The sequence below is a fragment of the Augochlora pura genome, chromosome 6 (genome assembly GCF_028453695.1).
Source record: "Augochlora pura isolate Apur16 chromosome 6, APUR_v2.2.1, whole genome shotgun sequence".
Taxonomy (NCBI): Eukaryota; Metazoa; Arthropoda; class Insecta; order Hymenoptera; family Halictidae; genus Augochlora; species Augochlora pura.
The window spans coordinates 2,931,781-2,948,395 of record NC_135777.1 but is presented as its reverse complement, the minus strand read 5'-3'; the positions used below and the strand labels follow the sequence as shown (position 1 = coordinate 2,948,395).

The 16,615-nt window shown below is 42.7% G+C and overlaps 1 protein-coding gene across 1 annotated transcript in view; it reads left to right on the top strand.

The window, feature by feature from the left end:
* Window positions 1-16,279, top strand: part of LOC144470904 (uncharacterized) — a 270,353-nt gene extending 254,074 nt beyond the window's left edge. Inside the window, exons 3-4 of the mRNA XM_078182495.1 lie at window positions 10,082-10,200; window positions 16,133-16,279. Coding sequence (XP_078038621.1) covers window positions 10,082-10,200; window positions 16,133-16,279 — 266 coding nt within the window. The remainder of the gene's footprint in view (window positions 1-10,081; window positions 10,201-16,132) is intronic.
* Window positions 16,280-16,615: the final 336 nt, after the last annotated feature.

Genomic DNA, 16,615 nt, shown 5'->3' with positions numbered 1-16,615 from the left:
AAATTGTTGCGATCGAGGAAAGTTCTAATTATTGTAATTTTCAAGGAAATTGTACGGAAAAGGGTTAATCATAATCATCACGGAACGTTAGGCTATGCGGCAACGTGTACGGATTGTGGTAAATTGTGATAAACGTTGTTAATTACGATAGACAGTAATTGTAATAAAGTAATAATAAAATAAACGATAATTGTGGTAAAGTAATAGTAAAAATAAACAATAATTGTAGTAAAGTAATAGTAAAATAAAGAATAATTATGATAAAGTAATAGTAAAATGAAAAATAATTATGATAAACAAAACATGTTAATAGTCCTGTTAATATCGATGTCTGTGAGATATTCTTTTTCTTTGCCAAAGTTATGCTTATTAGTAAAGATACATTGCATTCACTTATTTTACTCATATTTAACCCTATGAGCTATATTATTAACAATCTGTATATATTATATAAATATTATAAAGTGACGTATTGAACATTATAATATTTACATAATTTAGAAAGGTTGATCATGATGTAGCTTCTAGTTAAGCTACTTTTGGCTTCTTCTTTGTTAATAAACATACTTCTTCGTTAATAATTATAGTCACCTTACAATAAATAACCTATTAAACATATTACAAGATGACTATAATAACTTTACGACTACTCTATAGACAAAAACACATAAAACCGCCCCCTGCGCGCGCCTACTCTATTCTCTCAAACGTTACACAATAAATTTATTTAACCAACAATCCAAAAGCCTAAAGAATCTCAGAAAGTGCCTCATTCACTAATATTTAAATCGATGAATCAAACTATACAAATTCATCCGCATTTCCAACATCCTTAAGTTTCTCGAAGTCCGATAAATGCCGAAAGAGACAATAACGCGTCAAGATAAAACCTCATTCAAATCCCATGGTATACGTTCGAACCATATTTCCCATGAATTCTACACGGAGCACTGATAACAACGGGACGATCCCACGCCTCGGAAACGTTCGGCCATTATTCACCGGCGGATTACAACAGCAAATACCGCATGGAAGACCGCAATGGAGAAGACAAACACCGTCAAAGCGGATTACGCTGCCAGTCCCTTTGTCATTCGAGTGACTGGCAGTTATGGCGGTTTGTTTAACGCGGTCGTCCGATAATTTGCCATTTAAAAAAAGGAGGCAGGCAGGCAAGCGCGCGCGCTCGCGTTACGGCGAACGGTAAACAGAAAAACAGATCGGAGCAAAAGCGACGGGCGAAATTAAGAATCGACTGGAACACCGCGCCCATCGCCGCTTACCTGGATCGCCACGTGGATCGAAACAATCAAGCGGCACGCGTGTATCGTACCGATGATCGCCGTGGACGCTTTCTAATTGGGGCCGCATCCGACAACGCCGATCCCATTAATCATCGATCGATTATACGCTCAAGGAGATAATCATTTACTTAACCATTCACTTAGCCCCGGTCCCCGGGCACCGGTCTCGCGTAAAACGCGAAGTCATCGCGGTCGAGGGAACTCCGTGAATTGGCTGCGATCCGAGCGTCGTTCGGACTGCCCCCGATGTCTAAATACGGTCAGCTGGCCGGCCAACGCGGCTAATTAACGATTTACCAACCGGAAGCTTATTAACGACGCTCGCTGCAAACTTTGCTGGCCACGGCGGAGGCAGCTGAGAAATCCGCATTCGGACGGTCGTTCCCGGTGAGATTGCTCGATCGCGATTTTCGGCGTCGTTTCTTGACACGTGATTGAAGCCGCCGTTCGATATATATGTATATAATAATATCGAGGAATTCGCGTGTATCTGCCGCGGGATCTCCGATCAGGAAACCAGGTTTTGGATCATTAACCTGCCCCTCGGTTGGCACCTGTAACCTGCTTCCGAATTACAGCCGCTATCTTCGGCATCTCGAGTTTGGTACTTTGCATAATCTCTCGCTCGAGGGATACCAGTTTCCAGGGGAAAAATGAACAATGAAAATCCGTCTCTCCTCGGCCGCGACGAATCATTTTGTTCGAACGAATATAATATGTATGATGCTTCGCTCTGGCCAATTTGCTTGTTCGTGATTTCTGTAGCGCGTTTTCGGATCTCGCGTTGTTCTTTATGTGCAGTTGCTTTTAATTATTCTATACTGTATTCTTTATTTTAGTTATTTACGTGTTTGTTTTACGCGAGTCTTGTCAATATTTTATTTAGTATCTTCTGGTATGTTTTATTCCATGATTATCAATATATTATTTATACAGTTTATTTATTTATGTATTAGCATTTTGGTTAACCTTTGCTGAATTTTATTTATATTATATTATAGTCTATTTTATTCCATTTTTAGCTACCTATTATTTACACAGGATATCTAGTTATTTATTAATATTCTACCTCAGTTTTCACCGGATTTTATTTTACTATATTCTAGACTATTTTACTCCATTATTAGCTGTTTATTATTTACACAGGACATCTAATTGTTTATTAATATTTAACCTCAGTCTTCACCAGATCTTATTTCTTATATGCAAGTGTATTCTATTCCATTATTAGCTACATATCATTTACACAGTTTATCTACTTATGCATTAATATTTTACTTATCCTTCATCAGGTTTTCTTTATCATATCCTACTCTATTTTATTCCATCATTAACTCCTTATTATTTGCACAATCAATCTGCTTATTTATTAATATTTAACCTCAGTCTTCACCAGATTTTATTTCTTATATTCTATACTATTTTATTCCATTATTAACTACCTATTATTTACACAATTCATCTACTTATTCATTAATATACTACCCATCCTTCGCCAAAAGTCTAATATTACATCTGCCCCCCAAAAAATCAGTACTATCGCAGTAAAACATGATTTCCTAAATAAAGAATCGAGTATTTCTTTTCGCACAAGCTGCCGAAAGCGAGTCTCGGTAATTATTCCAGACCCAACGTACCAGATCGTATCCCGCTAATTAAACAGCAGAAAATGCAAACACGGAGACTGGCAACCGTAGATGCAATTCTCGATAGCGTTCGAGAAGAAGGGCGTTTCTCAAAAGTCGCCGCGAGAAAATCCGCGAGAACAGACGATTTTCGTCAACGGTAAATCGACGGAGACTTATTTATCGAGTATTTATCGCATTCGACGCGAGGCCCTCGATCAGCGATCCACGGAGGATCGTTCGACGGATGATCGCCAGATCCGGGCGTTTTTTTTTCGTCCGCAGCCACGACACGCACGGAGATTCGAACAATCATGGGAGGCCGGTTTCGCCATCGCTCGGTTTCGCGCATTCCGATTGGCCTCCGGTTTTCATTCCGGCCTCGGCTTCCGGCCTGTCCCTCGGCCTCCTCGCAAACTGACCTTGCTGGAGGAAACAATTATTATAGCCGATCTCACGGGTGCATCGCGATACCCGAACCTCCCGTGTCTGTTCACGGTGTTACGGATAGGTCTCTCCTGCGGCCGCGTTACGGCTCTCCGGCGGTTCCCGATCCGTATCTTCGCCGACAGTTTTTCCTTTTTTTGTTCTCCGGCTGTTGCTGCATTATTTCGTGCAATTTCCGTGACACTTGCGCGCGCACAACACCTTTCTTCCGGTGACACATATACCCGCGGGCAGACGCGATTTCTGCGACTCTCTCTCTCTCTCTCTCTCTCTCTCTCGCTCTCTCTCGTGGGAGTCCATAAATCTCTCGAAAACGGCTCGCTATCTCGCTTCGATCAGCCTTCTTTTTCGGTAAAACCCCGCCGTCGGAAGCGGCTTATCGTTTGCACATAAATAACCCCGGGCGAAAAGTAACCACCGCGTAAGTTTGTTCTGGCCAATAGCCGGCGTGCCAACCGTACGAACAAACGTGGCCCTCTAATTAATTGGTAATTAATTTGCGACCCGGCTCTCCTCTCCCGCGAATATTACCCGACGAAAATAAATATTTATAGCCGAGACTATATCAATTAGCTTGTTATTCGATAGCTTAGGAAGGAAGCGGTAATTCATTCTGACACTCCTCCGTTCTAAATTAATGATTTATTTTAAACAGACTCTCGACGTTTGAAGACCGTGAGACGGTGTGAATTTCGCTGCTGCAATTAGCACGAGATACGACGGCGCTAACGCGACGATTAAGAAATAAATAGAGAAGAACTATTGTCAACACCATTACTAATGATTTAATGAAAACTGTGCAGTAAAACTAGATTTAAACATTTATATAGATCTTTGAAATTGAGCTTAGCATCGATGATAAATGACAGATCTTCTGTTTTGCATAACACGAGTCAAGACAGCTGTAAAGTCCTCCGCTTCTCTAAATTAATAAATCAACCCTTGCACAAACGAAGAATAAAAACCATCGCATCTTCCACGAGAACAAGTCTCAAAATTTCAGATTAGCATCGATAATAAATGACAACTCTTCTATTTCGCAAACGGCGAATCAAGACAGCTATAAAATCCTCCGCTTCTCTGAATTAATAAATCAACCCTTGCACAAACGAAGAATAAAAACCATCGCATCCACTACGAGGACAATACAATAATATATTTCCAATAAAAAATACAATATTCGCTGCACGACTGTCGAAGCAAGACAGTCGCGTTCCGCGCGACGACAAAATGGCGGCCGCTTGAAATCGAGCACTTTGTCACGGCCGTCGCTGTACGTTCTAATCGCGAGACTCGTAGGATAATCGCAATGGTACCTGACCCGCAAGTAGTATTTCCGAATCTCTGTATGCCTTCAACTGAACCCAATATTCAACGAAGGTGTTCAACGCTTTGCAGTTGGAGCAATACGGTTATTTTCGAATTACAGTTAACCCTTTTAGTGCCGGAGGGCCGATATATCGGCTCGCGCAACACCGGCGAAAATTGCCTTATACTTATACCTTTCTTATTTATATAATTTCCAATGAATATAGAAAAATTGGCGTCGTTGTGCCATTCTCAATTTCGTCTTTAATGCACTGCTTTTTGAATTACGTAAATATTGCTTTTCGTTTGGTTTTTATGAGCCTTTCTCCAAATCCTAGCAAACTGTGAAATTTGGCTTTTTCGCCCGGCACTAAGAGGGTCAAAATGGCTTCGAGTGCAAAGGGTTAATACTGTACTCTAAATGCTCCACGTGCGATTTGCTTCTTCAGCGACATGAACAAAATCCTTTTTTAAAGAGCTAAGTCACTGGAGACGAGACTTGAATTTTATATGAAAATGTGCATCGAAAACGCACTTGGTCTGAGGAAAATCGACCTTCGACTGTTGCGAAGCTAGGACCTCGTCCGAAGAAAGTTCTTTCGTCCATTTGATGGTACTGGAAAGATGTAGCGTACTATTATGCCGTGAAGGAGGAAAGGACGCAAGGTCCCTCGAGACAACACCCTTCTTCTTCGTAACAATGTGGAGTTCATTAGAATAGGTCACAAACAGAATTCACAAGAAAGTAACTTCACCAGTTTTCTGATCTGCACGAGGCTGGCGCGAATTTAAGAGTGGGCCCATTTTGAGTTCCGACCCCTTTTATGTACTATATTCTTATCGGATGGACTTGGGCCTTGCCGCATTGGTCATAGACCACGTAAGTCTTCAATAGTTCAAGGTATGAAATTTGGGCAAAACAGGGCTGATTCATCCTGTTTTGCTCGGTACCTTATCTTAAGGGTGACGCAGCATAACAGTACTACGAGCTCCTACCACGAGATGAAACGATCGATTCTGCAGAATATTGTAATCGATTCTGCAGAATATTGTAATCGATTTTGCAGAATATTGTAATCGATTCTGCAGAATATTGTAATCGATTCTGCAGAATATTGCAATCGATTCTGCAGAATATTGTAATCGATTCTGCAGAATATTGTAATCGATTTTGCAGAATATTGCAATCGATTCTGCAGAATATTGCAATCGATAAATTGAAAGCCGTCGTAACCGAAAAGCGGGCAGAATTGGCGAACCGACGAGGTGTCGTTTTCGCAATAATATAACGCGTCGCAACGGTATTGTTTTAAAATCGTGAACGAAGAATAATGGAGCTATCTCCGTAACGGCCGAGTAATTCCCGAGCAGGAACGACGCCGTTTCCCTGATCGGATGAGCACAGGCCGGAAGCAAGAAGTCATCGATTGGGGAAGCATTAGCCACGGTCGTTAGCCGGGCGTTTCGGGGATCGGGATCGGCCCCGCAGGGCCGGCCGGGCGATGGGCATTGAAAATCGAATTGTCGTGACGGTAAATAAAGCAGATGCGGCCCGGAGGTTGTTCGGTTGTATCCTGCGGTACGCCGTTATCCCGACGGCCATCCTAATGGGGTCCTGTCCCAGAGGGTCGCGTGGCAGAAGGCAGAACGCGGCCGCTCCACGACATTGCGTGCGACTATTTACGAGTGAACAACCTCCGTCTTCGTCTCCGTCCTGCTCATCCTTCCTGCACGCGTCCACCTCGTGCCTCGTTCCTTCTCCCGAACGATCCTTCGTTCGACTACCAATCGGCCCCGCGATCTTCCTTCCTGCTCCGTGCAACCTGTTACAGTCGCCGCGTCCTTTTGTCCCTGCACGCGCTTTCTTACACCCTTTTCATTGTAACGTTATTAGAATTAGCATAGGGTTTGCAATGGTTCGGTCGACGAGAATTTTGTAAATACTCGGCGACGACGATGTGCTGGAAATTGTAAGAAAGGAGAATGGTTGCCATAACGCGACGGTATTGTTGGTTGTTTGGAATTCCTTAATCTTCGTCGAGGGTACTGTCGAGGTTTGTTAAAGTTATGTCAAAGTTTTGTTAAAATTATGTTGACGTTATATTATGGTTATGTCAAGAAAATGTGAAGGTTGTGTCAAGGAAATTCAGAGTGTAAGGAAATTATGTTCATAGGATTCTTGATAGCTTTGCAATATGTTCGCTCAACTTAGATTGGCAATAGTTTGTTCGTTAAGAGGTTGGCGATGTTAATCCTCTATAGAAAGTATTTTTGTGTTAAATATCTACCGGTAAACAATTTTCGAGGCGTTTATTTTAATGTTTCACTTTGGTTGTGCTGCTAACCATCATCAACATTGCCGTTAGTTATCTTAGAGACCTTATACAGTGAACTCCTTGCTGTAGCCTTATCTCTCCAGTTATGATGGTTAGGAGTTTTTTTATTATAATAATTTCTTGAAAAAAAGAAAACTTGTAGTTATTGTGTATATTGTGAAATATGAGAATTATTATATATTTTTCTTAAGCATACCTAGGCTTTCTATAGAATAACAAATGATATTTAGGCAAAGTGTGAAAGAAGGTCCTGATCAGGTTATGTTAATGAAATATAAATTGCCTAACAATGCAAAGCATTATATACACAACATCGAGGCATTCTATTAATTGTCGACTTTTGCTTACATTGACGGTAACATCGATACTGTTTAATACCTACGTCTTTAACGCAATTCAGTATTTGGCAAAAATTCGGTATCGACAGGTATCGAAAATAACCAACAGGTAACGGACAGGTATCGCCGCGCTCGCCAGTCCCGACACCAGCCGTGAGACAATTGCAACGACGGTGCCCGCACGATTAACGCATCATTATCGTGTTTAACAAGGTAGCCGCGTGTACCAAAGGTACGCGAACGCGCGCCGTTGCGATTGATAGAATATAAATGAGCCGGCCTCGTCAGCTCCGCGCGTCCCTCGGCGACGGTGAAACCGCGCTGCGGGTCGAAGGAGCCGGGACAGCGGATTACAGCCGTAACGCAGGTGTATGGCGGCCCGGACATTTCTAAATGGGCTTTAAACGGGTTTAATAGATCCTCTTAAGGAGACTCGGGCCGGATCACCGCGTTCCCACCGATGACTTCGCCCGATGAAAACCTGGCCCGAAGGGTCGCGTGGCGCACGCGTGCTTCACAGAAGAGTATTGCGTGCCGGTTTTTATGTGCGGCCGTCGGCGTAGTCGCGCATCTTTCATGCACGCATCGATGCCCTTCGACGCTAAATGCTCCACGAGAGGTTGTTCACTTTCGAAACGCATCGGCCGGGGCTGCTGTGGCTCCTCTCGTCGCCGGGGCTCCTCCTCGGCCCCCGGGAGGAGTGAACCAGAGACTCGCAGGTGGTCTTGTTCTTATTCGTACGGGCGCTGCCACTCGGTGATACCGAGCGCTTTCACTTCACCTCGGCCTGGAACTCCTGAAATATCGTATTTTATCCGGCCGCGATCGGTTTCTTCGTGTAAATGATACGAAAATCGTGTACCTCGGCCTCTACGGGCACGGCCTCTGCGTGCGCGGCTCATCGCAAGATGCGTTTCACTCGGGCGTGTGCCCCGCTCTCCAGACCACTACCACGGTATTTTTGCGCTTGATCTTGAAACGGAGCATGTCGGGATTAGGCCGGATATTTTCACCGGGAAAACAGTCGAAATTATTGCGGTGATCGACGATGGTCTTTCCTAGCGTTTCTCTGTTACAGATTTTTCGTATTTTTTTTTTCAATGATAGGATGCGTTCATCGTCACAGTCTTTGTGGACTATGATGGCTTATTTTTGAGGGAACAATAAGAAATCTATTCGATACTGTTTGCAGACATTTTCAATGCGACATTGATCCTTGGTATATAATTCTTATTAAATAACAAAGTTCTTTGAGTTTGGTGAACACTTGATTGTTCTTTCTTTCTTTGTTCAGAAGATTTATGCTTTGTTACAATGTTTCTTTGCAGGAAAGGACATTGTCCTCCGAGAAGTTCTTTCAATTAGGATAAAGATTTTTGGTAAATTATTTCCAAAATAATTTTTATATTATGAAAAATTTGATTTCGAAAATTATTAGTTTATTAGTATACAACAGTTACAAGATTCAATTCCATATGCATAAAATATATTTTGTCGCATAAAATGGAAATACTATACGTTAGAAAAGTTATTATAGTATCACGGTTAAACTGGCTTCGAGTGTAAAGGGTTAATAATAATACGGTCTCCAGACAACGAGGTTATGTTCGAATCCATTTTTCATCGTGCAACTGTCGTTTCTGTCGGATCGAGAGGCCGACAGGGATAACATTATAGAAAATCGATCCTTTTTCTCCGTCCGCAAATTGGTTTCATTCGATGGGCAAAAGACCGATAAGCATCTTATCGGGGCCTGCTGTTCCCAATCACTGAAACCTTGAAAGCAAGGCGGCCTGAACGACGAAAGTACGAAACGGAAACAGAGCTGCTTGGAGAACTTTCGTGGTGATCCTGGAGTACGTGACAGGATGTGAGCGACACTTCCTCTTAAGCCCTATAATAATACGTCGATCTGTTACACCTGTCTTCCTTTCTGCTAAATACGCGTCGTAATGACTAATATGCAGGACCCAGCATCGTTAAACAATAATAATTATTGTTTCGCCGAGCATCTCAACAGCTGGCGCGTCCCCTCTCCGCTTGGACTGTGTTCAACACTTTTTAATTTTATTTTACACACCGTATTCTATTCGGTAAATAATTTTCCGAGAATTTACAGAATTTCATAGAGACCTCGCGTTGAAATCGAATATTTTATTTATCGTGTACGCGAAAGGTAAAGCGGCACTGGAGAGCGTTTATAAATCGAGATTTAACTTGATGAATTGTATGAGATACGGGGAAGCTAATAAACAAAGTAAATTTTGCTATTAATTTTAGAAGTTTGGATATTCATAGTCCTTAATAAGAAGGCAAGAAATCGTGCTAAATATTCACTTGATCGACGCTAGCAGTCTTTTCTCGAAAATAATGCAAAGATTAAATCTTTGAATTAAAATTCAATAAATTATAAAAGATCAGGAGAAGCTATTAAAATACCATAAATGTGCTCATTAATTTTAGAATTTTGTATATCGACAGCCCTTAATAAGAAGGCGAGCATGTCTGCAAAAATATCTGCTCGAACCCTCGAAACAAATGCAAATGCTACGATCGGCGTGTATGTATATAAAAAAGGCGCATTAATTAGAAAACATTGGCGCACGGTGTAATAACTTTTCAATTTTTTGGCGTCGTCGAACGGCGCCGGACCAGTTAGCCCGATCGTTTAATGACAGGTTTGCGAGAGCACGCGTGACGCCCGTAATTTCTCTCTGTTCCAGTGGTGATGCACAAAGACAAAGAGGAGAACTCGCACCACGACACTCACTACAGGGCGAGGGAGTTGGCCGCGTTCGCAGCTTACGATCATCATCATCTCGACGGCGAAATGTTCCTTCAGGTGAGTGGCTCGGGGGGCGATCAATCATCGGGGAGTTCCTCTGGAAGCGCGAAAACGCGAGCGCCGCGGCGTTCGTTGTTTGTTGTGCATACGCTACGGCATTCGGAGGAGCAAAATCCGCGCGAGGGAAACGCGCTGGAACGCGGCCGCGCCGCAACCGGAGTCCGAGAAATCATTAACCTCGTCGCGTCGTCAGCGTCTCGTTCATCATTTAAGGGCTGCAACACGGTTGCCCCGCGGAATAATCGGTTACGTCACTCTCGGCCAAGCCCGAAACGGAATTAGACCGCGTTTTTATCGGCGTGTCCGTTCATCTAACGACTCCGTACCGCTTTTGCTCGTTCGCGGGTACGTGATGGATCGATGGCCGAACGGGTGGGTGGCCGGACAGATGGGAGATGAATGAACCGGGAGCTCGGAGGACCTCTTACCGAATATTGCGGGATTAAAATCGTCCGCATCGATTATGCCGGGTTGCAGGGACATCTAGTTGTTTTTCAAATTATTTTTAGTAGTTGTGTGCAATGTATGAGTGTGTGTAATAATATGATATACATATGTATAATGATGTAGTACTAGTATACCTGTTAAATACTTGTCACGTTTCAGAGTCGATTATTTATATTGCCAATTAGATGGACATCTATTTATTTTTACAATCATTCTTACTAGTTGGGTGTAATATGAAATAATATAGGACTTTTATACTTTTTAAATACTTCTCACGTATTCCAATCCGCGTGTACCCGTATACAACTAATGTTCTCTTTCCATTTCACGTAATTATTTCACGTGCAATAAAATACCTGTATTTTCAAGTATCTCTTTTTTCAAATATACAAATAACATGAGAAAAATATTATTGTCGAGACGGGCGGTTTAATTATTACTTTAAATACCTTGGTATTTAATATATACCTTGGTAAAACTATGAATAAAATAATGGTATTGATAATAATATTAACAGCAGAAAAGAACTAATAATTACAAAAAATATCAACGATGGAAGCACATAAAAATAAAATACAAATCGAATAAAAATCTCTGATCCGATACACCTCACTGCTTTCCAAGCTACTCCCTCGCAAATAAAACTTCCATCCGGCAAACAAGGTGTATCCCACCGTCTTCGCGGGAACAAAAATTCTATTCCTCCGGCACCATCCAGCCATTGTTACCAGTGACAAATAGGAAGAATCGAAGGGGAGGATCCCGGGCATCGAGACCGTGGAGCAACCCCAATTCGTTCGCCCTTACTCACCGGTGATCCTCTCCGAATCGGCAATTTGCGCGCGGGGGTAGGGGGGAGGGAGGGAGAAACGAGATCCCGAGGAGAAGAAAGGGAGAGGGTCGCCCCCGTGGGGGGAGGGAGGGAGAGAGGGAGGTAGGAGGGCATAATCGAGGAACGGGTCGAAATTAAATCATCGCTCGCGAGAGGAAGAGACAGGAAGAGTCGAAGGAGAGCGAGCAGGGGAGAGATATCCGGCTGATGAACCGGCTATGAAACCGAGGCGTACGAGGTGTCTATTCCTCCAAAGTATGGAAGGGTATATACGCGGATTAATGGCGGTGTATCATGCGAGGCTATTACGTTCCCTTTCCTGCGTTTTAGCCGCGCACACACCGGCGAAACAGAGACCGAGGCGCGAGGGTGAGACCGATTCGCCGTAGAGGGGGAGGGTTTCTCCATGGCTAGAGCGTCGGGATCGGCGAGCGCGCGCGCGCGCGCGGGGGGTTTGACCGTGTACCATGGCGGGGAGGTGGATAAGCGATACGAGGACGGCGTACGCGATTCCATGCGATCGAACGATCCCTGCTGCCAGCATCTATAACAGCCGGTTTATTAATTGGCCGCTCGTTAATTGCGTTACGTAGCTCGTGCCGCGAGCTGATTCCCGGATGGGACTATCACCGACAGCCTTCGCGGTCGCCATTTTACTGCGCCGCGGTACTCTCGTACACACCCTTCCCCCCCCCGCGATCTTCCTGCTCCTGCCTTTCTTTTTATTCGATCGACGAATAAAATAGTTTCTAACGAGTCGTTTCGTTAGAAATCGAACTTTTCGGGAGAAGCGACAATTTGTTTCAGCGCGCGGAAGGGGTAGGTAAAAAGTCCGTAATTAATTAGGTTCGTGCGAGGCTGCAGTAATACGGTCGGTTTTCATACTTCGTGATTTTAATTGCTCCGGTAAAACCTTGTCTTTTTGGCTCCGGGTGTAATTGGAATCGATGTACTGCTAACAGCAGTTTGTACGAATCCTGCGAACCGCCCCGCGATTCGATTAAACCCTCGCGCTGTGATTGGTTTTCTTTATTCTCAGTCGATTGGCGCTGTTTTAGGAATTTCCTTGAGACAGTTTGTTGTATGTTATCGTTTGCATTTGTTCCTAGAGTTTAATTAGTCGGTGAATCGAATTTTATTTCAATTTAGAAGAAATGTAAAATTTACGTTTAGAAGGTTATGTTGAGGTTATGATATCTTTGTCGCGAGTATGGCAGTTGTTATAGTGCAAGTGGTTCAATGTTATGTTGATTGGAACCTTCGTATGTTATATAATTCTGGATAAGGAAAATGTACCATGTTTGTTGCTATTTAAGCCATTGACGTTCCATTTTGTTACTGTGATTAGGGACTTTTCAATTGCAACATGTTCTTAGAAAGGATGGAATATTAATATTTATTCTGTGTTTAGATTTACTTGAATGCTTAGACATTAATGACGTAGTATTAGAATTTTATTTCAATTTTAGACAGCAGAATAATATCTATAGTTAGTTTTAGTAATTTTTGCCACGAGTTGGAATCGTCGGAGTATACGGTATGGGGTTAACCATCGTAGTACCGACGGCTGGGTAGTTCACTGGAAGTCCCATGATTGAGTTGTTATATATTTTACACTAAAATCTTGTTGCTATTATTATCACTATTATTATTATTTATATTATTATTACAATTGCTGTTGCTATGATTACTATTACTAGTATTACTACTGCCATTGCTGGTATTATTACTCTTATTATATTAATATTACTATTATTACTATAGCTATTGCTATTATTAATATCAATATTATTCATACTATTATTTTAATCATACTACTATTATTTATCTATTATTACTACCGCCTCACCACAATATCTTTTTACAGACAGCAGACGATACCAAATGCCAGACAATCAAACCGAACGCCTATTTCTAGGTCTAAAAGAACCCAGACATAGTATAGCGACAGGTTAATCTATAGATTAAACATTGACTGGTCTATTTCTATTTCTGTTATATTAAATACATTTCTACATCTCGATTCTACATAAAAAAATTAACCACTTAGCTGCGTCAATTTATTTTGAAGATAAATCTTGTTATATGATTTATCGATCACAATGTGTGTAGTTTTGTCAACAGTTGTTTTCTTGAATTGCCCTAAAGTGTGCGATATTTATAAATATGTTGTAATAAGTATTTTAACCTAGATCGTAGGAGAAATATGTTTTTTATAAGATATAAAATTGCTATTTCCTTGCGACGTGTAAACTCGTCGTACGCAGCTAACAGGTTAACACTGAAATAGGAATAGTCTATATAGTACCACAATTTTGTCTTATTCACCTCTCCAGTGGCTAGTTTACTCTATAAGAGCCAATACTATTCACAAAACCAGAAAATCCGTCGCTAATCCTTTGTGTAAGCACGTCGCAGCCGGGTAATGAAACGCAAGGCGGCCGATAAATCCCGTCCCCCAATTAACCGCGAGGCTTGCGCTTAAACGACACCGGTCACGACGATAATGAATCCGCCGAAGTATGCCGTGCGACACGGGCCGGGTACGAAAGAACGAAAGAGAATCCGATAAAGGTTTTCGTTCGCGGGGCACCGCCAATAATTCCACGCGGTGTAGCGCGGTGTACCGCGCGGCAGGGGTAGCACGGATTAACCGTTCGGCGGGGACTCGTATTTTCTATAATTCGCGGAGTTCCTTGAACCTGTCCTTCCCGAGGACTTCCCTCGGCCTCCTACGCCTTCCTTCTTCTCTCCATGCCTCCCTCCCCGCCGCATCCCCACCGTGCGTCGTTCCGCCAACCCCCCTTTGCCTTGCCGCGCGATGGCCACGTTATACGGCGTTTTGCCGATCCTCGTAAAGTTCACGAAGCCCGACAGTAAATCCGGTTTATGACAAGCCGACCGCCACCACCAGGCACTCTCCAAATTACGACGGGGCGATCGAATTTTTCTGCTCCCGACTGCCACCCCTGCCGGATTATAGCGCTTTCGAGGGAACGACGCTCGCGCGCGAGCGCGCGCGCGCTATGCGACACCTTTTTCCAAACCGTTCGCCGTAATGCAATTTGCTCTGCGGTACGCGTAATTTCATTCAACGATTAACCCTTTGCCCTTTGATATCGTGCCAGACTCGTTATGGAGATTTGGTGTACAATTTACTAAATATGTATGCTACTTATGTGTCGTAACAAGTCGAGCGCCGCGCCAGTGGCCTTAATTTTTGGCGAATTTTGAAAATTCATTTTTATTGCGATATATTTGAACAAATAGAATTTAACTGAAATGTTTCGTATGCGAAACAGTTCTAATGTTGCTCATTATGATAAATATTAATTTTCTGGTTTCGTTTTCCTTCACAGTTACTAAGATTAGACGTTTTTTAATAATTTCGTAGAAGGCACGATGATTCTTTGTCTAAATTTAGTTGAATGATTAAATATTGGCGATGAGAGAACAGAATTTTTAAAGACCTTTCATCACTTGTTAAAGCATGGCAAAGTGGTTGATATAATTTACTTCAAATATTTTTATTTTGCATAGAGGTCTTATTTCAAACGTGTTACAACAATTTTATTGGCAGAATCGCCACTCGAGAGCAAACGGTTAAAAGATATCTACGTAAACTTCTATCAATTATATCAGCCGTCGCATGGCTGCCGGATATGTTCTTTCTTACCAAAAAGGGTTAATAAACAGTCCTTCCGCGATTTGATCAACGTCGCGGAATTGGATTTTCCGTACGGAGAATTTCCTTCGCAATCGCGCCGGAGGAGAATGCTCGTGGGAGTAACATTTCTCGAGGAACTATTCCTAAAGCATGGGGGGAGGGGAGGGGAAGGGGAAGGGGAAGGGGTGGGCGCGGAGGCGGCCGTTTTCGCGGCGGAATGCATTGATAAGTGGCGGCGGATTCTCGGAAGAATATACCAGCCGGCGGTGGTGGTTAATAAATCATTGTTCCAAATGGGGTTAACGTAGTTGATTTTCTAAAGGCTCGGAAGCGGCGAGGGAAGAAAGAAGTTTGTAGATTCGGCGTCCGCGACCGCCGACAGATTTACAGTTTCCCCGGCGGGGATGCGATTCCCCCCCCACCCCCCGCGCGCGCCGTGGAACGCGGCGAGAGTGTTGGAAAACGCGCAGTAACTGTCTCGCGCTAGGAAACCTTTACAGGAGTAATGTATCCGCGTACCGTTGAGAAAATCGTAAGTATTAAAACCAGGAAAGTATCTCTTCGCACGCTATCTGCGAACGCCGGCGATCGCTATCTGAGAAATTGCTTTAAATATTCCGGGAGGGGAGGGGAGGCGGGCGAGGTTTCGTTTGCGTTCATTATTGCCGACGTGTTGGTTTCTGCTGCATCCTCCAGCGGCGTAACAATGCCCAGAAATTGGAACGGTGTATCGCCGGCTGACGACGGACGTCCAATTGCGAGCGAAGAATACGCTATGCGATTTTCAAAAACTGGGGTGAACCGTATTTTTTGAAATAAAGCGTGTTTTCTGAAATTTATTAAAGCGAGATTGTAGCTGATCAGAAATTGATTAAGTTTTAGCAGAGGATATCGTTTTGTCAGACTGTTGGAAGAGCTGAGAAATCGTGGTCATTGTCTTATTTTTGATAAACGAACTTATTAAGGATCTGATAATTGGACAGATGTGCCATCGTCAGCGCATGGTTTTTGAGGAACAGCTCGGAGGTTTGTTTCAAGATATTCCATATTCTTCTGAGTATTTTAAAGTGCGGAGGGGTGATCCTTCGATGGATCATTTGTCATTGTTCTTGTCGGAATTGTTACTTTAAGCGTTAACTCTTCCAGTATCAGTTAATATATAATAAAAAAACATATGCAACAACTACAACTATTTTTCTATTGGAGTTTACTCGCTAGGTAGATAAGATTATTACTAAGTCCTACCAACTATAGTAATAAATATCTTTTGAAGAAAGCATGTGCGAGTATACTTCCACACAAAAAAATCTATTTCAAATTTATATTATACTTTGACATAACTTTGGCATAGCCATGACGATATAATCTAAGAAAACACACTATACACTCATTAGTTTATTTCATGGAATGTTTCCCCGGACTTATACCACATGCCTACCAACTGTAGTAATAAAATAACTATAGTA